The sequence below is a fragment of the Lepidochelys kempii genome, chromosome 22, assembly GCF_965140285.1.
Source record: "Lepidochelys kempii isolate rLepKem1 chromosome 22, rLepKem1.hap1, whole genome shotgun sequence".
Classification (NCBI taxonomy): domain Eukaryota; kingdom Metazoa; phylum Chordata; order Testudines; family Cheloniidae; genus Lepidochelys; species Lepidochelys kempii.
Genome location: NC_136401.1, coordinates 7,647,079 through 7,671,104, shown reverse-complemented (window position 1 = coordinate 7,671,104; position 24,026 = coordinate 7,647,079). Strand labels below are relative to the sequence as shown.

Below are 24,026 nucleotides of genomic sequence, written 5' to 3'. Positions count from 1 at the left end.
GAGGAAGACTAACCCCCATTGTACTGAATCTCCTTAGTGCCTTACCTGATTACTACGTCATATTTGTTGATTGCTTCCCCCATGGAGCTGTTTCGGAGCCGGTGTCCGTTCCCCACCACTGCACATCTTCGGCACGTCATGCTGCAAAAGAAAAGATAATCTCAACCAAACGCCCTCACTGCCCTTTTCATCTCTGGGGGATTCTCTCCCACTTTACATAGAACAGTTTAGTTCTTTACACATTTTTAGAAGCAACAAAACAGCCTCGACTCCTTGGCACCCTCTAGGGTTGAGCTTCTTGCTGCCCCGGGGGGTGAAGTTTTGCACGTAATTCTATGGCTTTGCGATGCAAGAGGTCAGACAAGATGGCAATGGACCCTTCTGCCTTAAGATCTATGAATCTGCGAGCACAGCATTTTTACCGCTGGATTCCAGGGGAAATGCAGGGGTGAATTCCCATTGCCGCTCTCCCTTGGCCTAGTCAGTAGGGCCATTTGTCTGATGTAGACACTTGCCCCCCGCCACCCACTAGGAACTAAACTGAAATCACAAACCCATTTCACACAGACCCCTGAGTAGCAATGACACCCAGTCACTACCAACACAGCTAGATTCCAAGTGGAGACCCAGAGACAAGAGAGACCCTTTATCAGCACATTAGACTGCAAACAACACATGTTAACACCCAAAGAAGGTGGCAGGTGCGTATAATAAACCCTCTGCTCAGTGGACAGCAGGGACTGAACTTGAGACTTTCATCACTAAAAGCAAGAGCCCTCACCACTTGAGCTACAGGAGTAACTCCTCTAAATTGGCACAGAAGTAGGCTCTTATCCTCTTAGGTGAACTACACCCTTAGCATGAGTTACATATCGTTCCACAGGAAAGACACTGGCCTGGGATTCTGTTCCCTGGTGTGACAGACTCCATGTGTGATCCTGGGTAAGTCTCTGCCTCTCTGTGCCCCAGTTTTCTCATGTGTGAGCTGGGGACGCCACCCCAGCAGCACAGGGAGGCTGTGAGGTCTAAAGAAGCTCCCGAGCCCGTCAGACGGGTGATACTACGGAAGTGCAGAGGCAGCATCCTCCCGCAGGCCCCAGGCACCATTCCGGCGGTAACGGCTGAGGTCGGCAGGTGAAAACAAAGTGCCAACCTGCCTGATGAGGAAAAGAAACCTGCTGGTTCCAGAAGCTGGGGTGGAAAGAAGCATCCATGTGATAAGCCAGCTCTGCAATTGGACCACTGTCAGAAAGATCTCTAGGCAACTGGTGGAAGCTACTTCACCCAGTCAACCCAATTCTTCCACCAGTTCAAGCCACTTCAGAGAGATGACTCTGTGGCAGCAGCTTGTTTGGACCAGTTTCTTCCCTTCCACTGCTGCCTCCGGCTACCTGGAGAGCTGCGAGGCAAACGCCAAGCCGTTAGATACCCTCATAAAATGGGATGAGAGGCTGGATTTCATCCCAGAGCTCATAGACAGTGCACTGAAATGCAGGCAAACATAGGGGCTGAGCCTGCACACTGCACCTCCCCTAGCAAACCACAAACAGGCCTGGATGGCGCGAACAGCCCCACGCTCCAGCTCGCCAGGGTGCAACAGGGAGGTGGCTGCCGCTGCTCTAAAGCCGGCAGCGTGGCCTAGCGACTCGAACACCCCACGGAGTCGCAGGGATCCTTGGTTCTATTCCCAGCTCAGCTGCTGGGTGACCTTGGGCAAGTCACATCTCTCTGTGCCTCAGTTTCCCCGTCTGCACAATGGGGCGAGTGATACGGACCTCCTTTGTAGAGCTCATGGAGATCTACGGAAGAGATGAGCTAGGCGTTAGTATTTTATTGTGTCAGAGACAGGCCTCTAACTGGCCCAGCGGCTGCCTCTGCAGCATGTTCCGTAAGTCCTGGCTTGACCCCAGGTTTGGTTTTCCCTTCTGTCCTAGGGACAGCAGCCTCTGCCCCAACGGCCCAGCTGCTGGAGATGACAGCCACACGAGGAAGTATCTGGTTACACTGTTCAGCCCTGCACTGGAGTTTTGTTGGGACTCCTGAGATCTGGTTCTCGTTCCTGATTCTAGGTGGGCTGGATGCGTGGATCCTGTTCCTTTGCTCTGCTACAACAGTGCCCCAGATCTGCTGGGGTTGTAGGAAGGGGGTGGGAGGGGTTACTCACACTGTATTTATGACCCACGCCTCGCATGGTCCGCGCTTGACTAGCTCAGACAAGCAGACAGACCAGAGCAAGAGAGAGCCAGAGCTCGGCTGTCAGACAGAATCACGGGCGCTGCAGCGAGTCACCACTCCACAGCAGACTGACCCTGCAGCTCGTTACCCGCCTGCCAGAAATCAAAGGCTTGTTTTGCCGTACGTCCCCAGAGAGATTCCTGCAATGTACTTCATTTTAGTGCAAACAAACAGCCAGGCCGCTGGCTGGGGCTGCAGCACCATGACATCATGTCCTGGAGCACGTCTGTCAGCGCGGGGCTGGGCTACAGATCGCAAGTCTACCAGGGGCTCGGAAACCCAATCCTGCCATTGGCTGCCGTGAAGCGGCACACTGGGGGGAGGAGAGGTCTCATCCAACCCACTCCCTGGTGCACGTCATAAATCTGCTCATCAGCCTGGCATGCAGTTTGGCAACCTCGGCTCACAAGGGGCCCAAGGACTGGAATAGCAGCGGGGCTGCAGGGCAGGATTGAGGGGCGTCAGCAGAGACCCAAGGACTGGCAAGGCAGGGGGGCCGAGACACATGGAGAAACTTGCCTGTGTTGGGCTTGACTCTGCCCACCCCTCTCTCCCTCTCGTCTCACAGTTCACATGGGGAGAGGAAGCAGCAGGAGAGGGGGCGTATGTGGGACAACGCCAGGGAGGGGAGGAGGGATGAGGCAGGGGTACAGATGGGGAAGAGATCTGGGCAAAGCCCCCCATACACACCAAGGGAAGGAGAATGGGGCAGTTCGGGGATGTTAGTGATCAAGAGGGCACCGGGGTGGGGTTTGGCTCTGCGCTCCCAACACACACGGAAGGCCAGGGTCTCCGACAGTCCAACACCCCAGCGGACGCACTCACGCCAGAGGTATTTGTGAAAGGGCGCAGCTCAGGGCAATGGCAGATCTTCGGGTGGGCAGGGCAGCCTACGTAGGAGATGGACAACTCAGACCTCAAACCCCCCTCCATGGGTTAAAGCCCGGCGCTGGGCAGTGGCAACACCCCGTGCCACGTGCTGGCGGTCCACCAGATCTACAGCAAGACGGTGGGGAGACAGTGGGCATGCGCTTAGTTCAAGGGGGAGAGGCCCTCTCACTGTGGTGTACATCAGGGACACCGACTGATACGCTGAGTCTCTGGTGCAAGGGGACTAAGTCTGTGCAAGCAGTTTCTTCCTTTTGGCAAGTTTCCAAAGGGCAGTAGTAGATGTTGGTTCTAAGGAGAGGTGAGAGCGACCTGTATGCTTCTCCACCAGGAACTAAGGATGGGAGGACATCTCAGCCCTAGGGCAGGAGTTCACCCACTTGGCTGCTGGATTTTCTGGCAGCCAGCATCTGAGCTGTCCTCCAGAGGGCTAGGGGCTGGCGGTCAATTTAGGATGAATGAAAAGTACCTGGTGACGATGGGCATGGGGGGAGAGGGTGATAGGAAAGAGACTCCCAGGAAAGAGGAGGAAGAGACGGATTGTACCCAAGAAGATGATAAACATGTGGACCTTCGCGCTGCCTCGGACAGACACAGATGGTGGATGTTTGCATGACAACCCAACCCCATCTGATGGAGAAGACGACTCCATTGTCTCTTTGTCTTGATCCAGAGCCTGGTCAGATGATTTATCAACATCCACAAGGGGACCAAGAAGGAAAAAGAGACACACATAGGCCAATATAAATGGACTTCAGCCTCCTTGGTATTCAGGCCAAGAGCTTCCTGTGTTCACTCGGAGAGGGGGCTCTGCTGGGTTTAAATCCAATTTTTGGTTCATCAAAATCTTTGCTAGGGATCTTCTCATCTAGCGTGAGTCCAGGCTGGCAGTAACTGAATGTCTCCAAATGCCACCTGAGCACCAGTGACCTACATGAAGTGACTCTGAAAACTCAAGGCCCTAGCCTGGAGATCCAGACACCAAATCCCTCGACTCACAGATTGCTCTAACTGGCCCAGCAGAGAAGCCAAGGGCCGGATGGGCTGTGGGGCTTGAACCCCTCACAAGGGCACACTGGTATTAGACAACACATGGGGGGCAGAAAGGAGCTAGCCCTGCCACTGTGCCCTGTGCCTGACTGGTAGGTAAAGAGTAGACTTGAGTCTCCAGAGCTCTCAGTCCAGCCCCTTCCACAGCTCTGTGATGATCATTCACCTGACAATGGCAGCACGGGAAGAAACATTAGATGCACTGGAATTACCTTTGGATGCTTTCGGGCACCGAGTAGCTGGTGATCGCTAACACCCGGAGGAGAATGTCTTCTGCAAAGGAATGCGAGGGGGCAGTTAGTGAGATCAATCCTCCCCAGAAGCCATGAAATCCCCATGTTAGGCACAAGACCCCAGGCTACCCCCATGCACCACATGGCAACCAGAGAGGGAATTCTTCTTTTGAAGGGCTGTTTCCCTGGGATCATCCCCTTTCCCACCATCAAAGTCTCCACCCCCATCCTCCCTCTGGACAAAAGCAATTGGGCCTGGCCACCTTCCACACGCAGTCCCCTCTGCCATGCGCTGACTGGCAGGACTGGGGAGGTCAGGTAGAGAGAGAGGTCAGTGCAAGTAGCAAAGATGCTCTGAGCGCCCTCAGGTCTTTCCCAGTAGACGGACCCTGCAGCACATACCGGAGCTTTCTCCTCGAGGCCGTGGCAGCCACGCAAGACAGCTCATGAGCTGTACAGCAGGAAGGAAAGAGTGTAACAACTTAACAAGAACGGTTCAGTGCCTCTGAGGCTGGCAGGGGAGACAGAGGCAGCCATGAAGTATGGGCTGGATGAATGGACTATAAGGTGGATAGAAAGCTGGCTAGATTGTCGGGCTCAACGGGTAGTGATCAATGGCTCCATGTCTAGTTGGCAGCGGGTATCTAGCGGAGTGCCCCAAGGGTCGGTCCTGGGGCCGGTTTTGTTCAATATCTTCATAAATGATCTGGAGGATGGTGTGGATTGCACCCTCAGCAAGTTTGCAGATGACACTAAACTGGGAGGAGTGGTAGATACGCTGGAGGGTAGGGAAAGGATACAGAGGGACCTAGACAGATTGGAGGATTGGGCCAAAAGAAATCTGATGAGGTTCAACAAGGACAAGTGCAGAGTCTTGCACTTAGGACGGAAGAATCCAATGCACAGCTACAGACTAGGGACTGAATGGCTCGGCAGCAGTTCTGCAGAAAAGGACCTAGGGGTTACAGTGGACGAGAAGCTGGATATGAGTCAACAGTGTGCCCTTGTTGCCAAGAAGGCCAATGGCATTTTGGGATGTATAAGTAGGGGCACTGCCAGCAGATTGAGAGACGTGATCGTTCCCCTCTATTCGACACTGGTGAGGCCTCATCTGGAGTACTGTGTCCAGTTTTGGGCCCCACACTACAAGAAGGATGTGGAAAAATTGGAAAGAGTCCAGCTTAGGGCAACAAAAATGATTAGGGGACTGGAACACGTGAGTTATGAGGAGCGGCTGAGGGAACTGGGGATGTTTAGTCTATGGAAGAGAAGAATGAGGGGGGATTTGATAGCGGCTTTCAACTACCTGAAAGGGGGTTCCAAAGAGGATGGATCTAGACTATTCTCAGTGGTAGCAAATGACAGAACAAGGAGTAATGGTCTCAAGTTGCCGTGGGGGAGATTTAGGTTGGATATTAGGAAAAACATTTTCACTAGGAGGGTGGTGAAACACTGGAATGTGTTACCTAGGGAGGTGGTGGAATCTCCTTCCTTAGAAGTTTTTAAGGTCAGGCTTGACAAAGCCCTGGCTGGGATGATTTAATTGGGGATCGGTCCTGCTTTGAGCAGGGGGTTGGACTAGATGACCTCCTGAGGTCCCTTCCAACCCTGATATTCTATGATTCTATGTACTTATAGATCAGGCAGCGGTGGGAATAAGCAACACGATGCACTTAGGTGCCTCGAAGCAGGAGCACTGAGAAAGACTGGATAGAGCCTTCCTTAGCAGCTGTCCTGTTAACCTGCCCTCTAGCATCAGCACTCACGAGCCCCAGGGCTGCTCCCAAATGCACTCTGTTCCTGCTTCCTTGGGCACCCTTTTCTGTCTGCATCCACCTGTTGTTTCTTGTCTTAGACTTAGATTGCAAGTGTTTTGGGGCAGTTTGCACAGTACCCGGCACAACGGGGTGTTGGGCCATGACTGGGGCCCCTAAGTGCTACAAATAAATAATGACAGCAACGACAGAAGACTCTCACTCTCTCCAGAGGAGCCTGCATCTGCACCAGCAGATCTCTACCCACTATTAACACACAGCGCTGCCCAGAGCTTCCCCCAGAGGCTATACACCTCCCAGCTGCAGTGGGGTTCACCACACACATCAACACCCATGGGGCAGGCAGGCAAGGAGGAGCTGGGAGCAACCATGTTCATTGGCAGATGGTGGCTGAAGTCTCTCACATCTCCACCGTCGGACCCCTCCCTGCCATCCACACCCCGAAGTGAACTGCTCCTGCCAGGAGTGAGGACTTGGGTAGATGTTCAAGAGAGCTGGCAGGTTCTCAACTGAATGCGCAACTGCAAACTATGCCAGTGCGAAGGAAAGACAGGAAAAATCAAAAGAGACCAATATGGCTCCATCAGGAGCCCTTTGATGACCTGAAAATCAAAAAAGAATCCTACAAAAAGTGGAAACATGGCCAAATTGCTAAGGAGGAGTACAAAAGAACAGCACAGACATGTAGGGACAAAATCAGAAAGGCTAAGGCACAAAATGAGTAACACCTAGCCAGGGACATGAAAGGCAATAAGAAGAGGTTCTTTAAATACATTAGGAGCAAGAGAAAGTCAGTGGCAAGCGTAGGTCCTCTACTTGGCAGGGAAAGAGAGCTAATAACTGACGACATGAAGAAGGCTGAGGTGTTGAATGCCTATTTTGCTTCAGTCTTCACTAAAAAGGTTAATGGTGACCAGACACTCAAAACAATTAATATTCACAAGAGGGAAGGAACGCAAGCCAAAATAGGGAAAGAACAGATTAAGGACTATTTTGATAAGTTAGATGTATCCAAGTCAGCAGGGCCTGATGAAATTCATCCTAGGTACTTAAGGAACGAGCTGAAGCAATCTTGGAACCATTAGCAATTATCTTCCAGAATCCATGGAAGATGGGTGAGTCCCAGAAAGCTGGAGAAGGATAAACATAGTTCCTATTTTTAAAAAGGGGGATCAGGAGAACATGGGGAACCACAGACTGGGCAGACTAACTTCAGTATCTGAAAAATCCGGGAACAAATGATTAAACAATCAATTTGTAAGCACCTAGAGGATAAAAGGATAATAAGGACTAGCCAGCATGGATCGGTCAAGAACAAATCATGCCAAACCAACCTGATATCCTTCTTTGAAAGAGTTTCTGGCCTAATGAATGGGGGTAGCAGTGGATGTGACACATCTTGATTTTAGTAAGGCTTTTGACACAGACCCACATGAGACTTTCATAAGCAAACCAGGGAAATGTGGTCTTGATGAAATTACTATAAGGTGGGTGCACAACTGGTTGAAAGACCGGACTCAGAAAGTTGTTATCAATGGTTCACTGTCCAACTGGGAGGGTGTATCTAGCGGGGTCCCGCAGGGGTCAGTCCTGGGTCTGGTATTTTTTTAATGACTTGGCTAATGGAGTAGAGAGTATATGCAGATGACACCAAGCTGGGAGGGATTGCAAGCACTTTGGAGCACAGGTTTAGAATTGAAACGGACTTTGACAAACTGGAGAACTGGTCTGAATTCAACAAGATGAAATTCAGTGCAGACAAGTGCAAAGTACTTCACTTAGGAAGCAAAAATCAAATGCACAACCACAAAAATGGGAAATCAGTGGCTAGGTGGTCGTACTGCTGAAAAGGATCTGGGGGCTACAGTGGATCACAAATTGAATAGGAGTCAACAATGTGATGCAGTTGCAAAAAAGGCTAACAACATTCTGGGGTGTGTTAACAGAAGCGTTGTATGTAAGACACAGAAGGTAACTGTCCCACTCCAGTCAGCACTGGTGAGGCTCGGCTGCAGTACTGTGTCCAAGTCTGGGTGCCACACTAGGAGCAAAGTGGACAAACTGAAGAGAGTCCAGAGGAGAGCAACAAGAATGATTAAAGGTTTAGAAAACCTGACCTAGGAGGAAAAGCTAAAAATCTGGGCATGTTTAGTCTTGAGAAAAGAAGACAGAGGGGACCTGATAACGGAGTTCAGCTATGTTAAGGGATGTTACAAAGAGGACTGTGGTCAATTGTTGTCCTACCTTCAGTGGACATGGAAAAGTAGCAATGGGCTTAATCTGCCGCAAGGGAGATTTAGGTTAGATAACAGGAAAAAGTTTCTTTCTAACTCTAAGGCCAATTAAGCTCCAGGATAGGCATCCAAGGAATCCCCATCATTGAAGGTTTTTAAAGCCAGGTTCGACAAACGCCTGTCAGGGATGGCGTAGCTTTACTTGGCCCTGCCACAACACAGGGGGGCTGGATTTGATGACCTCTCGAGGCCCCTTCTAGACCCATGTTTCTATGACCCTATCTGTCCCTCCTGGAGGGGAGCCAAAAGCCGGGAGGGAGGGGAAGGAGAGGACTGATGCCATCTCCCAGGAGCAGTTGCTAGGGGATAAAAGAGATCCACATCCGGTGTTGCTTGGGCACAGAGAGGGACACATTGCACACAGGAACCGGAGGTGTATACATGACCAAAAGCAATCACTATTACTTCCACGTTGCCAGACTTTGCGGGGTTATAAATGATGTTAAGACTCCTACAGATTGGGACAGGCACCTTTTTACTATTTTTAATCGACATAAAATAGACTTTATTCACCTTTTTAAAAAGAGACTTAGTCATCCAGTTAGGGAGCAGAAACAGTATCGTGTGACTCTGACAACCACTCACGGATCATGGGCAACAAACAAGTTGCTGCAAACCGTTTGTGAACGCCCGACTGGCTGAAAGTTTCTCTCACAACCTGGGCAAGCAATCACCAACACCTTTGTAAGAATTCATCTGTTTGGGGGTAATTCCCTAGACGAAAACAGGGGTCAGCTGACAAGAAGTTATTTGCAACACGCTCACAGAAGGGCCATGCAAACCATAAACAAGTCCAGGGCAGAGCCAAGAGGCCACGGGAGAGAGCAGATCAAGCCACATTGGTTAGATTGCAAGTAAGAAATAGGAGGCAGCAGAAGAGACAGAAAAAGCAGGCGTGAAGGGGAACACATTTCCTTTATTATGTGCCATGCTGCAATTAGCCAAACCCCAGGGATTGGTGCTGCAGAGCAGAGAAATCAGGTTTGCTTACCGCTTCCTTTAGTCCCATACGGCAGCTCATACGGCGACCGGTTCTTCACCCAAAAGTAATCGTTCAGGTGTAAAAACATGGGATGGTCCCGCGTGTAACTGCAAGGAACACAGAGCGGGATTAGCCAGAGGGACACGCAAACCTGAACTGAACTGGCATCTTCAGCTGACTTCACAGTCTATTCTCCGCCCTTGCCTCACCCCCAGAGCCCGCAGTGCCAATCCTCCCCCAGTTCCCACATGCCACCCATCCTCTGGGAGCAAAGAGCAGCCCTGCAAAGGCCCAGCTCCTGCTCAGGACAGCTACTCACTTTCCTATGAGCAGCGTGGCTTTCTTTTCCATCTCTCCTTGGGGACATGTCATTCCGACATCTTGCACGGGGAAAGAAAAACTGTAAGGCAAGCAGTGGAGATGGTGATTTCCCCAGCCCGGGCTCCGCCCGCATGACGAGCCGTCCTTTCCACGTCCGGCAAGCAGGCGCGAGTCCACGCGAAAGCAGAGCATGTCACTGCCAGACAGTAACCGAGGGCTCGGGTCCCATGTCAGCTCCAGGCCATGTGCTATTAGCAGAGCTTATTGCAGGTCATCCTCATGACAAGTTGCCAGAGGAGCTATGGCAGAGCCTGAGGGAATCTCCAAGTATACTAAATTAAGAATATGCTTTGTGGGTAATAGCACCCCTCTCTCTACTGACTGCTATATGCTCAAATACTAGGCTCTTAAGCCCACCCTATAGAGAGATAGCAGCATGCAGAGACGGCACTCACGTCTTCAGCTCTAGGCAGAAGCACCAAAGAAAACTGCCTGACATCTTTTTCGACTGCTTATCCTCTATCCTTCTTCTTTAACCCTTCGGGTGCGTCGTCGAGTACAGGAAAAGGTGCATTCTCATATCCTGTGAACTAACCCCGTCGTTTAACTCAACCTCCTAACACGCATTTAAAACTACAAACAGCCTTCTCTGGGAGTCTACCTCATGTAAGTTATCAGTCTTAGCTAACATGATAAGAATGCACCTTTTAGTGAAGACAAGGCTGAGACGCTCACTCACCATGATCTACAGCCCAGGTTTTTCAGGGTCATCCCAAATTCACCTTGGACAAGCACTGAGCTGTCCCCCAGAAATCATGTTAGCTTGGGAAGGGGAACCCCCAATGCATGGTTATGCAATGTCATCACAACAAGACAGCACTTACTGGTGAATTATAATTGTCTTTATCCTGTAAGATGAACTGAGGAGGTGAATCTCACCAGCTGATCCAGACTAGATAGGCCTCCCTTTTATCTGGCTGGAAGCAGGGTCATTTAGCTATCCCCAACTCCAGCTCCACACTGTTCCTGAGATCGAGAGTGTGTCTCTTCCACGCACTGTGTCTTAGTCTCAGAGTGAGGCAGCCTGAAACCATCAGGAAAGGGCAGAAGAGAAAAGCCTCTTGCCCCCACTAAAACTTTTAAAAAGACACTCACAGATGTATGTACCTTTCTTCGCGGGATATAGAGTACCACGCCATCACCAGAAAGAACGCCAGCCCTAAGATCATCTTCCATCCTATGAGAGACAGAGGACACGCTGTAATGCTGGGACCACGGGGCTGGGACCACACAACATGCAACCCTCCCATCAGCTCAATACATGGACCTTGGTTTACATCCTTTTAGCCAGATCTCAATTCACAGGCAAAGCCAATTTGAATTCATTTTTTGAATAAGGTTTCATGGGGCAGCGTGTCAAATGCTTTAGTGGTGTGCAGATCAGTTCTCCTCCTTCCCCCGGTGTCTATGGTATAATGCCAGTTCCAAAGTAAACCGCTGGAACTTACAGGGCCAGATTCACGCCAGTCCTAACTAACCCTTCCCAAAAATTAAAATGTGAAGAAAATGCAGACATATTCCAATGGAAGAGGAGATGCAATTTCTGGATCAAATTCTCTTCTTCGCTGACTTCAGTGGAGTTTTGCCCATTTACACTAGCAGGGAATTTGGCCCTCTGGCAATGGTTTCTCATTAACCCTGCTTTCTCCAGAGCAGCAGCTGTTCCATTTTTTTTGCTGTGCCTGTATGGAGAATGCAACTAACTCTTTCTTTCATTTCATAGATTTTTTTTAAGGCCAGAAGGGACCATTATGATCCTCCTCCTGCACAACACAGGCCTGAAATTTCTCTCCCTCATTATTGCAACAAGCTCAGTTCTAGTCGTTGAGCTGGAGCAGGATTTCAGAAAAAGACATCCAATCTTCGTTTAAAGACTTCAGGATTATGGCAAACCCACCACAACCCTAGATAAGTTGCTCCCATGGTTAATTGCTTTCCACTTAAAAGTTTGCATCTAATTTCGAGCCTGAATTTATCTTGTTTCAGCTCACAGCCCACAACAGGTCTTGTTATGTCTGCTAGATTAAAGAGCTCTCTATTAGCAGAATTTTTCTCCCCACAATGGGGAATTGCCTGAGGTGATGCTACTGGGATTTGAACTTTTGGTTCCAATGGGTCTGGCCAATCAGCCCACCCAGGAGTGGTGGGTGAAATTTTGTGCCTTGCGTTGTGCAGGAGGTCAGACTAGATGATCATAATGGTCCCTTCTGACCTAAATATCTATGAATCTATGAAACTCAGCACCTCCCTCCTTCTGCTGGCACCATTAAACATCTAAGGAGCCTGCCCTTCTGCAGGGAGAAGTTGCCATTGGAGGATGTGTAACTCCTGCAGCACGTTACAGAGGGTGGCCCATGCTGAGCTCTCTCCCTCTCTCTCATATAGAGATTTTACCTTTAGTTTCCTTTTGTTCTGACTTTTCTCAAACTAGAATAAAAGTCATTCAGGCTCAAAGTGCCTGTTTGCAGGGTGTGTGGAAAAGTAACATTTATAATCATAGAACATCAGGATTGGAAGGGACCTCAGGAGGTATCTAGTCCAACCCCCTGCTCAAAGCAGGACCAATCCCCAATTTTTGCCCCAGATCCCTAAACGGCCCCCTCAAGGATTGAACTCACAACCCTGGGTTTAGCAGGCCAATGCTCAAACCACTGAGCTATCCTCCCCCCCCAACGCATATTCGATCACTTGGGGAAAAATAAAGTTTGACAAGTCCGTATTTCAGTGCAAGGTGCAGCAATAGACCAACGTATCTGCTCCATCAGTGACTGGTGGGAGACTGAAGGTCCAATTCTGCAATTTAGGATACTGAACTCCTCCATGATTTGAGGTCAACCTGTAGCCAGAATAGGTCAGAATAGGCCAGGTCAAAGACACGGAACTGTCATTAAGAGCATCAGAGCTTACATTGGAGAAACTTGTTATGCTTCAACAGGCTACTGAGATAACTTCAATGTAAATTACTCTGACGGGGTGTCTGGTTGCCAGACCAGAGACCAGACTTGGGTTGGTGCAACAGGAGAAGAAAAGGAAGCCACATGCACAGAAAGCAGCTAAAGGGGAACAACAGCATGGAGCCCAGAGTCTGCAGTGACACATGATGTGAAAAGAAACGTCTGCTCAAGCAGCAGCCAGCACGAGAAACACGCTAGAAGATGACAGAGAGGAAGCTGTGCTCATTGGTATAACGATGAAGCGCGGACGCCATTAGCACCCATCAGCAGGGAGGCCCAGAAATGGCACACCTGACCAGGTAAGGCTGGCGACAGGAGCACACAGCTGGGTTATGAAAGATAAAGCAGCTGATGAAGTGTGGCTACCTGAGTCACGAGTCCCACCCATTGAATAAGCTCAGCCAAAGAAATATGCATCTGAGATAAATTTATCGTTTCTGTGGAACAGACACTTCCTGCTCAGAGGCTCATGCTCACACGCTGTGAAACAGAGCAATCTGCCAAGCCCCTTAGCTGGCCCAGACTCTCATATCCGGGTGCAGTTAGTGATATGTCCACCTCAGGCTGGGCTGTTTAATCTAGCTTTGTTGGTTTTTACAACCAAACTAGACCTGATCTGCCTGCCCTACTCAGCCCTTGCGTTCGCTCATCCAGAGTCATCTAACCAATCACAAACCGATCCCGGCCGACACACCCCGCCCCAGCCTGTCATAACCCCTTCCCTGGCTCAGTGTACCCTGCCTGCCACCGGCCAGCCACAAGAGTCTCCTCACGTCTCTGCCCACTAACCTAGTAGCAGCTGGTGTCCACGTAAGATGGGAGGATTTACAGCATTCCCCCCCCATCACCCACCTACTACCTGTTTATATTTGCCCATCACTATAACATGTAGGTACCAAGTACAGGGAGTAGAAGCTCCAGCAGGGACCTCTGGGAATTACATCCTAGTCCAGTCTCATATGGGCTGTAGATTCACAGGGGGGTGCTTTTTTTATTTCCCCTTCTCCAACCCCCTGGTTGAGCCTGGTTCAACCACACGCTAGGCTCCAGCCAATCCAGGAGCCAGGAGCTGGTCTGGTGACTCTCAGGGCAGGTATATAAACCACTCTGGAGACACGCCCAGCTCACTTCGTAGCTTGGAACCCTCCCCTGCCTGACGGTGGGGACAGACCACAGGCCTCAGCCTGCTCCAGCCCTGCTCTGGGTCCAGCCTGGCTCCCAGCCCTACTCCTGCCTTGTGCCGATCCTGCTCTTGACTCCTGATTCTGGCTCTGACTGTTGGGCCCAGCCATCCTTGCCTTGGTTTCTGACACCCACCTTGTCCCTTCCCCAGTTTGGGGGGTTGCCATAGTGCTACCAGTCAGTATTAAATACCATTCTGTATATGAATCATCCATGACCCTGCAAACCCGTCTCAGGGAAAGAACGCAAAGCGACAAGGACTTACGGGACTTGTTGATCATTTTTATCAGCAGGTGAGGTGCCACCCGGTGGCTATTGCTCTCATCGCGGCCACTGCTGGTCACCTAGAGGGGGAAGAGGAAGACGCTTTGAGTCGTACCTGCCAGGCAGAACATCTGGTCACCCTGCACACATCCCTCCTCCTCCCCCTCCAGGCTATGTGGCACTGAAAGTCCTGCCTATGGGTATTCAGTGCCATGGAAGCACTTGCATTAGTGTGGCCTGTGTCATAGTGATGATAGCAGTTAAGATTTTATGTTAGCAATCACACACACACACACACACACACACAGAGGCAGGCAGATGCTGATCATATACATCATCTGGTCACACACTCAGGGATTCAAAAGTGCCTCTGTGAATTAGGAGCGTACGTCACGGTTGAAAATGAGACTTTGGAAGATTTCTATGCAGAGAGATTACAGATGGGTGTTTAAATTATACATGCCCTTCAGCACGAAAAAAATCAAAACCGTTGAAATTTCTCTTTGAAAAAATGTGTTTTGTTCCATATGAACAAAATGTATTAATGTTACAGAAACAGGACTTCAGATGTCCTACAGATGAGCTTAGGTGTAGTTCACAAATGTTATATGCCATGAAATGCTGTAGGTCAACTGTTAAGCACTTACTAAAAAAAACCCACCTAACTATACATATGCGCTTCCATAATCCATATTCACATAACATTATATTGATGCAGCTGCATATTATTCCACAGGGTATTGTAGATAGAGGCTAACAACTGTACTTCACTTCCCATGGAATCCCTGATGCACAGTACAGCTAAACATAGATTATTTATGAGGTTCTGAGTTAAAACATGAAGAGTTAGAAGCTCAAGGCTGCACAGAGAAAGTTTTCCCCATTGAAGAGTTCTCTCCATGTTGTTATCAAAATAAATTAGATGGGAATACTTTCTCTCGTCCTAACTTTGCAGGATGGGGTTAAGCCACCTTCATTTTCAATTCACATTTTTAAAAAATAATTCCACACACACACAAAGTGAGAGACAGCGACCACCCAGACTGACAGACTCTGGGTCTGCACCACGCACCAGATGGGCTTTGCAACTCCTGAACCAAGCAGACAGCTGCAGAGCTGATGCATCACCAAGGAGCCAAGCAGATCAGACCGAACAGGCAGGTATTAAAGCAGCACACATCACGTCGGATTCCACGTACTCGGAAAGAACCAGATTCCTTTGATCCAGCCATCCACTTGGAAAGAGGCTTGGCTGGTGCTGTGTGTTTTCTAAAGACTTGTGCACTCACTCTGAGTTCTTCGGAAAGCCGCCCTGCGACGCATCGGGTGACTGCACCAGGGTGGAAGATCTCAGTGGAAAAGGTTTGAAACCACCTTCCTAATGATCTCTTTGTGGTTAATTAAGGAAATATAATGAGCAGGCCTTCCCCACCCATGTACAGCATGTTTACTTTTTTCAGAGCAGGTGTCTACAAGCCGAGTGATTTTCAACAGCTCAGTCGCTTGATTTATTACTTGGGTTCCTGAATGATTCCACAATTAAGTCATGTTTCCTTGAAATCTTTAGGCTGCCGTGGATCTCCACAGAGGCAGACACCCCTCTGGAGCAGCAGGGAAGGGTGCCAGCAAACCAGGCCAGGACATTCTTCCAAAATGACCTTGGCTCCATGCATCCGTCTTGCTGATCCTTAGTCACTGGCAGGACAAAGCTGAGCGTTCTCACATCCCTGAGCAGTCTAAAACTCTTCCAAGGCAGTGGGAGCCAGTGGTTAAGCTCTCCCCACTCCCTGACCACTCTAAGGTCAATGTTTACTTTGCCACACAATCCTCATTTCACCCCCATTCCCGCCTGCACTCAGCAGTCACCATCTTGGCCAGCAAAAGCCAAACAAAACTAATCTAAAGCCACCTTTATTCGGGGCGGGGAGGCACCGCTCGTTACAAGCAATTCCCATCCTAAATTGCTGGGGATATGCCACGAATCATTACAGGACGGAACAAATTAATTTCATAACCATGCGGCTCCTCAGAGCCTCAACACACCCTGGAATTTATTCCCTCGCTAAGTGAATGTAAGTGCTGGGGAACAGGTGCCAAAAGGACAGGCTTAGAGAGGCTTTGTTCTTCTCTTTACCCCTGCACTGCCCCGTCAACGTGCCTTATCTTGGATCTAGAACCACCACATGCAGGGGAAGAGGATACTTCACTTGCCAGGACCCAATCAGCTGGGGTGCTGTGACCATTGCCTGTCACCAATATGGCCTCATTGTTTCCTTGTTCTCCCCTGTCTGGCTGTAGCCAGCCATTCTCTTCTGCCTTGTACTTACATCATAATCTTTCTGGGTCTGGGCCTGGCTCTTTGCCCTGTGTTCAAGAATCGCAGCGTTTTAAGAGCTGAAGTGATCACTCGATCATCTAGTCTGACCTCCTGTATATCACAGGCCACCATCAGCCAGCACCCACGCACTAAACCCAACAGGTGAAATGACACCCCAGTATGGCTAACCTCAGGAGACTAAGCTATTGTGTGCAGAGAAGAAACGGGACCGAGGTGCACCAATGCCCGAGGCCCCATCAGTGGCAGAGAGGGGTAACTCACAGTCTCTTCCAGCCTCGGCCCATCTGCAACAGCCACCTCTTACGAGCAATCTCTTGAGCCTTCTGCTATCTGACCACCAGCAGGGCTGCCCAGGCCATCGATAAGACACCCGAGAAGTAACAAAGGACCAAGGGTGACCTTACCAACTGCAGGGGATTGAGTGTGCAGGACTCACCTACTCCATCCTAGCAGATAATAATACCTGCTTAATGCTCCAGAGAACAGCCCCAGAAAGTCTCTGCTGATAAATATGCCCTGGAATAAGATTTCCTCTTCACACCCACCTTGGACAGGAGTTTAACTCCAGCAATTGTCTCCGTCCGACTCTTCCCCACTCCTTACCTACATGGATTCCAAGGCCAAAAGGGACCATTATAGCCGTCTAAGTCTGATAAAAGGCCACGCTGCTCCACAGCAGTGCTAGGATTGGAACCCACGCCCTCCAGTATCAAAGGCTACAGCCTTACCCCTGTGCCACCATTTCACCTACACCTGCGCTGCAAGGCCATTTTGCAGGTCAACAGGGTGCATGCCTACCTTCTGTCCTGCCCAGGCGGAGCAGATTTGACTCTTCTCATAGCCCATACACGCCATTCTACAGATCAACTGGAGGGGGCACTGCTGAGCAATGTGATACTTCACCAAGGAGCTGCCCAAAACCAGGGATTTCTGGTTCCTGGGACATGTCAATATTTTGATTGTTTTCGTTCCACACTTTGAATGTAAACTGGTTTGTTTTTTTTTCAAAATTTCCCATGAACCACAAATCTTAAAAAAAAAAAAAAAAAGGTTTTGGAAATACCGACCCCAAACAAGACCTGCTCCCCAGAACCAGGGCAGCTGCTGACTGACAGTCTTGTCAGTTTCACTAGGGCTGTAAACCTGACAAGAAATTTCAGTCAGCAGCTGTTGGGGCTCCTGGGGTCTGCAACTCTAGGGCAGGGAGTCTGAAAGTCGTCATTGTCCGCAGGTTCCCTGCTGCAGATCTGGGAGTCAATCCTGATTAGAGCTGGGGCTTTCAGGAACCCAGATCCACAGCAGTGAGCCTGGAAACCCTGGCATGGCAGGACTGCCTTGCAGCTCTGGACTCTAGGAAGGTCTGGGGTCCCCAGCCTGGCACTGTCCACAAGGCTAGGTTGCCCTGGAGCTGTGGACCCAGGAAGTGCTGGTTCCCCAGCAGCCCGCTATGCAAGCTGGCAGCAAAGGATAGAATCTTGCTTGGCAGGCAGGTTTCTGATAGACCAAAACCATTTTCACAGGCCATTTGGGGATCAACACATGGGCATTTGCCGACAAAGATGTTCAGAGTGGAAGTTCAGAGCTGAGCCCTCTGGCTGACATTACAGCTAGGCCACCACGGACAGTGGGCGTCTGCCTTTTACCCCATGTATTGTGTCACTACAAATGCAAAACAATGCAGGAAGTGCGTTTCTGGAGGGGCAGGGTTCACTGCCAGTGAGTTTAATCTCAGCTGATTATACTCACCGGGCATTCAGCTGTGTGCCTCTGGACCCCACCCAAAAGGGTGTGCTCTAATTTCCCACAACATCACTGCCCATCTGTCTCATTGCCCAGTGAAGCCACACAGCTGAAGGGAGTCTTTGCAGCTGGGTTGGATGCACCCTGAGCACCAGGGTGGATCATCCACCTAAAACGCTCACCAGGTGAGGAGATCTTAATATAGAACATTGGCACTTTTCTGCCACATTTCTTTGCTGGAAACTCACAGTGCTAACCAAACCCTAATTCTGCCTCAGCTCATCCTCAACAGTAGGTCAGCAAGAGTGTCCCCATTTTACAGACAGGGAAAGTGAGGTATAGAAGTCAAATGACTAGCCCCAAGTCAGTGGGAGATCTAGAGACAGAACCTGGATCCTTGCCTTCCAGCTCCATTCTTTGGTCACTAGACCAGACTCTTCCTCTGTAATCCCAACCACCCACACGCTGCACCTACTAATCTACAGCCATGGCAAAAAATGCTTCAAAATGAAGAATGGCATCAAAAAAGATGGAGGAACGTGTGAGGTTTGTTTTGTAAGTCGTTGTGCTACACAATAACCAATGATCGCTGAACCTCACCACCTAGGACACTGGGTTCAACCGAACCTCTACACATTCAGCTGCTTTGCACGACATTCCTGCTTCCCACACCCACCTGGGATGGAAGGTTCTCAAGAGCAAGGTTCAGCTTGCAGAATATCCCCTCCTCTCGCAGAGGCTGGAGACGTCACCAGGCACAAACCTTTCCATGGGATTCCCCCATCCTAAGAAAACTGAGTTCATGAAGCTGTCTCAAACATCCCCTTTCCCACTCCCAAAAAGACCCAGAAGAGTTGGGTTCTTATTGTCCCAGCCTGGTTTGTTCCCAGCCCAATGCTTCCTCCACTGGATGGGATAAGAGCAGCTCCTGAGAGACAAGAACATAAAGATAGCATCCAGCTCTGTTGCACTGTAGCAGGTTGGAGATCCATGCACTCTGGGGCCGTCCTAACCAGACCTCACACACCAGTAAATAGGACTGAAACCTGGGCTATAGCTCTGAATGTCCAGCATGGCCGTTCAGTGGTCTACGTGAAATGAGTTTGCTGGGTCTCAGTCTTGTCCACATTTCCCACACGCACAATTGGCAGCAGCCGGCCATCTCTGCAGATAGGTCGAGGGCTGGCTGTATCGGGGGTCTGACACCTAGGGCTGGTCCCTAGAGCAGCACAGAAGCATCCTGGAGGGGCAGTTAGCACCTTTGCAGTGTCTGCACAGCAGCTGTGCTGGGGGTAAACAGAACACTTTGGTCTCCAGGGTGGTCCATCTGGCCCCTTCACCAGCTCTCATCTCACTGGAAACCCTTCACGAAGTAAGAAAAAGAGTAACCAAGAGAAAATCAGCACTCGAGTTGGACCCCCACCACACATAGACTTGTGGTGTACACAAATACCTGTGTCTACAGGTGACAATACCGGGGCTGCCATGGGTGAAAATCATAAGCAATTCCACGGACATCACCGCAGTGACACTGGTCGAAACAAGAGCAAAACCAGGCCAATTTATTGAAGAAGGCACACTCGTAACTTCATTGTTTTGTCGAGTTTCCCCAGCTGAAGGATTAGCATACTACCTGCCTGCCAGGGGGAGGAAGCAATTCATAGCTTGCGGGCTCGACAGCGATTTGAAGGTGAGAAGCGCTACAGAGTAGCAATGTCAAGAATTATTGTGGTTAGCAACACGCCTGTGAAGGATTCCTGTGTTCTTTCCGGGCCCCCAACCTCTGCCTTTTGTTTAGTCATGTCATATAAATGTGATTGGCTCTTTAAAAGCAAACCCACAGTCATGAATCAAGGAAATATTTAATAAGAGAGAACGTTGATAGCCCATCAAATACAGAGTAAACACAACTGAACTGTAAGGCGAACGAACAACAGAACCGGAGCCCTGGATGAAAGGAATCTGAAGAACACACACATAGAGCATGCAATAAGGAGCGACAATTAGTCACTTGGTTGTACCGCTGCTCCAGACGTGCTGGTCCCAGGTGGGTGAGGCAATGGCTTTGGTTGGGCCATGCAGTGGGGTGGCTGCCCCGCTCCTGCAGAAAAGGAGTAAAAGCAGCCCGGGCCTAGGCAAAGGCAGCAGGTCCTGCCCCCTTGCCAGTGATGAGTGGCCATTACACTGCAGTCTGCCCCAGTGAGCGGGGGCTAGAGGACGACTGGCAGGAGCCACTGAGGCAAGGTGGGTTTAGAGGGTTGGGGGTTCCCCTGGGAGGGGAGACCCAGATCATGGGGGTATTGCTGGGGCAGAACCCTGAGGTAAAGGGGCACCGGGGTCCAGGAGGGACATGGGCGCCAGCGGCAGGCGAGACACCTGCCTGCAGAGGGCGCTCCGGGCAGGAAAGAGCTAATTCCCGAGACGACCAGCAGGAGGCGCCGCACTGGTGAAGCGTCTCCTCGCTACAGAGCGACTTCAGCCGGTAAGCTTCCGTTTGACCTGAAGAAGAGCTCTGTGGAGCTCCAAAACGCATCTCTGCCAACAGAACTTGGGCCAATAAAAGAGATCACCTCACCTACTAGAATCATGCAAACATAGGACTGGAAGGGGCCTCTTGGATCATCAAGTCCAGTCCCCTGCTATCCCAGGCTACCCCATCAAATAATTCCCTTCATAAACATAGCATGCTTCACCTTAAATCCAGTCCGGTTTTTGCCCCCACTGCTCCTAGTGGGAAGCTGTGCCAGAGCCTCTCTCCTCTGACTGTTAGAAACCTGCCTCTAATTTCCGGCATAAATTTACTCATGGCCACTTTAGCCCCGTTTGTTCTTGTGCCAACATTATCCTTTAGCTTCAGTAGCTCTTCCGCTTCCCTGGCGCGTACCCCCAATGCATTTATGGAGAACAATCAGATCCCCTCTGAGCCTCTGCTTTGCTAGGCTAAACAAGCCCAACTCTTAGGCTCTCCATTCCCCTGACCAACTTAGTAGCCCTCCTCTGAGCCTGTTCCAGTTTGCATTCATCTTTCTTGAACATGGGTGACCAGAACTGTAGCCAGTATTCCAGATGAGGTCTCACCAGTGTCTCTTACAATGACATTAATACATCCCCATTTCTACTGGAAATACCTCACCAGATGCATCCTCGGACCACACTTGCCTTTTTCATGGCCACATTGCATTGGTAGCTCATTGCCACCTTGTCATGGCCTAATACACCAGAGTGGGCTCTGGACAGTGAATCTGGAGACCTGAATTCTATTCCCGGCTCACTGGGGGACCTTAGGGAAGTCACATCCCCCATCTGTAAAATGGAGATGGTATTCTGACTTGCTTCTGTAAAGTGCTTTGACATCCATGGGTGAGAAGAGCAAAGTATTCATAACAAACAAGGAGGAGGGGCACAAGTAGACTAGGAGTCCGTAGAGCAACATACTGCATCTCAGTACCCATCCCTGCAGTATCCAAGCTCTTCCAAGATAACTAATGGCTACATCTCGAGGTCCCTAGTGGACTTTAAGTCTTCTGCTCTTCTCCCTGTCCTTTGGAAGGAGAGGGCTAGGATTGGGGTATACACGTTTGGAGGGTGTCCCTACCCTCTGTTTGCCAGAAGCTGGGATTGGGTGACAGGGCATGGATCGCTGGATGATTACCTGTTTTGTTCATTCCCTTTGGGGCACCTACCATTGGCCACTGTCAGAGGACAGGATACTGGGCTTGATGGACCTTTGGTCTGACCCAGTATGGCCATTCTTATGAAGGAGTGGGGGGTCTGTCCTTCTCTTAGTGGGACAGCTTTGCAGAGCATCTGAATACAGCCAGCAGCAGGGTTAGTCTGAACTCCACTGGAAGCTAGTTTCACAGCCAGACCCTTTTGATTGAGAGACATTTGGTCCCATCAATTGGGCAATCAAATGGCTTTGAGTCAGTCTGTCATCTCTGTTCACGGAGGACGCTGGATGCAGTACATGTAACAGCTGTCCGCCCTCCTCCCCCAGCTTGCTACACCCACAAACTGATCCACATGGGCAGTCCCCTGCCCCTGTACTTTGCCCCACTGACTTTACTGGGACTATACAGGTATCAGAGTCTGCACATGAGGATTAGAGTGCAGGATCAGGACCTTCCGCTGTGAACTCTTCGGGGCAGGCGATGTCTCCTAACGCCGATACTGCATGCATGCAGACACACACAGTGCCTAGCACACTGGGGTCCTGTGTAAAGCTGGGTGAAAATGGTTTTCCCGTCCCTTAGTCAAGAGTTCAATTTTTTCCCCCCCCTCTCAAACTGGGACAAAGTCAAAACCTCAATTATTTGGGAACCAAAAACCCAAACAAAATTTTGGTTTGTGTCCAATGAAATACTTCATTTCAAAATGTTGTGTTTTGGTGTTGCCATTTTTGTGTGTGTGTGTGTCTGATTCACTGAAACTTCTGAATGAGACAGAGTTTCAGATCAGAAAACCAGAATTTTTCATTTCAAAAATATCAAAGATACATTTCAATAATTTCAAAATTTTTTCAACATTTTTTCAAGTTGGGAGATTCATATCCAGCCATTTGGAGAACAGCTTCGGTTTTGATGCACTAGGATCTTTTGACAGAAAATGATTAGTTGAAACAGAATTTCTATGGAATTGAAATTCCACACCTGAATAATAAAAGTATAGCAATCAGAATATACTACCAACCACCTAACCGGGATGGTGACCAAGATTATGAAATGCTCAGGGACACCAGAGGGGCTACAGAAACAGAAAACTCAGTGATAATAGGGGTTTTCAACTATCAGCATATTTATTGGGAACATGTCACCTCAGGACAGGATGCAAAAATAAAATTTCCACACACCACTAATGACTGCTTCTTGGAGCAGCTAGTCCTGGATCCCACAAGGGCAGAGGCAATTCTTGATTTAGTCCTAAATGGAGCAGAAGTTCTGGTCCAAGAGGTGAATATAGCTGAACTGCTCAGTAATAGCGACCACAATGTAATTAAGTTTAACATCCTTGTAAGGGGAACAATACCAAAGAACCACCGTAGCATTTAACTTCAAGAAGAACTATGCAAATATGAGGAAGCTAGTTAAATGGAAATTAAACGGAACGCTCACAAGAGTGTAATGCCTGCAAGCTCCATGGAAACTATTTAAAAACACCATAATAGAGGCTCACATTAAATGTATATCCCAAATTTAAAAAAAAACAGTAATAGGATCAACAAAATGTCACCATTGCTAAACAATAGAGTAAAAGAGGCAGTTAGAGGCAAAAAGGAATCTTTTTAAAAATTGGAAGTCAAATCCTACTGAGGAAAATGGAAAGGAGCATAAACTCCGGCAAGTCAAAACTGTAGAAGTATAATGAGGCAGGCCAAAAAAGAATTTGCAGTGCAACTACACACAAAAGACACAAAAACTAACAGCAAAAAATAAAGTACATCAGAAGCAGGAAACCTGCCAAATATTCAGTGGGGCCACTGGATGATCGGGGTACAAAAGGAGCACTCAAGGAAGACAAGGCTGTGGCTGAGAAATTAAATTAATTCTTTGCGTCAGTCTTCACTGCAGAGGCTGAGAGGGATTCCAACGCCTAAACCATTCTTGTTAGGTGACAAATCTGAGGAACTGTCCCAGATTGAGGTGTCAGTAGAGGAGGTTTTGGAACAAACTGATAAATTAAACAGTAATACATCACCAGGACCGAGTGATAT

General features: G+C 49.4%; 1 protein-coding gene across 7 annotated transcripts in view; it reads right to left on the bottom strand.

Annotated features, from left to right (window-relative positions):
• Window positions 1–24,026, bottom strand: part of ST3GAL4 (ST3 beta-galactoside alpha-2,3-sialyltransferase 4) — a 187,693-nt gene that overhangs the window by 11,688 nt on the left and 151,979 nt on the right. For 6 of the 7 annotated variants that reach the window (XM_073321127.2, XM_073321125.2, XM_073321130.2 and 3 more), the window contains 6 exons: window positions 14,240–14,318; window positions 10,934–11,015; window positions 9,777–9,857; window positions 9,467–9,564; window positions 4,386–4,446; window positions 46–141 (listed from right to left, as the gene is read on the bottom strand). In XM_073321127.2, coding sequence (XP_073177228.1) covers window positions 46–141; window positions 4,386–4,446; window positions 9,467–9,564; window positions 9,777–9,857; window positions 10,934–11,015; window positions 14,240–14,255 — 434 coding nt within the window. In that variant the 5' untranslated portion in view covers window positions 14,256–14,318. The remainder of the gene's footprint in view (window positions 1–45; window positions 142–4,385; window positions 4,447–9,466; window positions 9,565–9,776; window positions 9,858–10,933; window positions 11,016–14,239; window positions 14,319–24,026) is intronic. The other variant, XM_073321122.2, reaches the window with a different exon arrangement.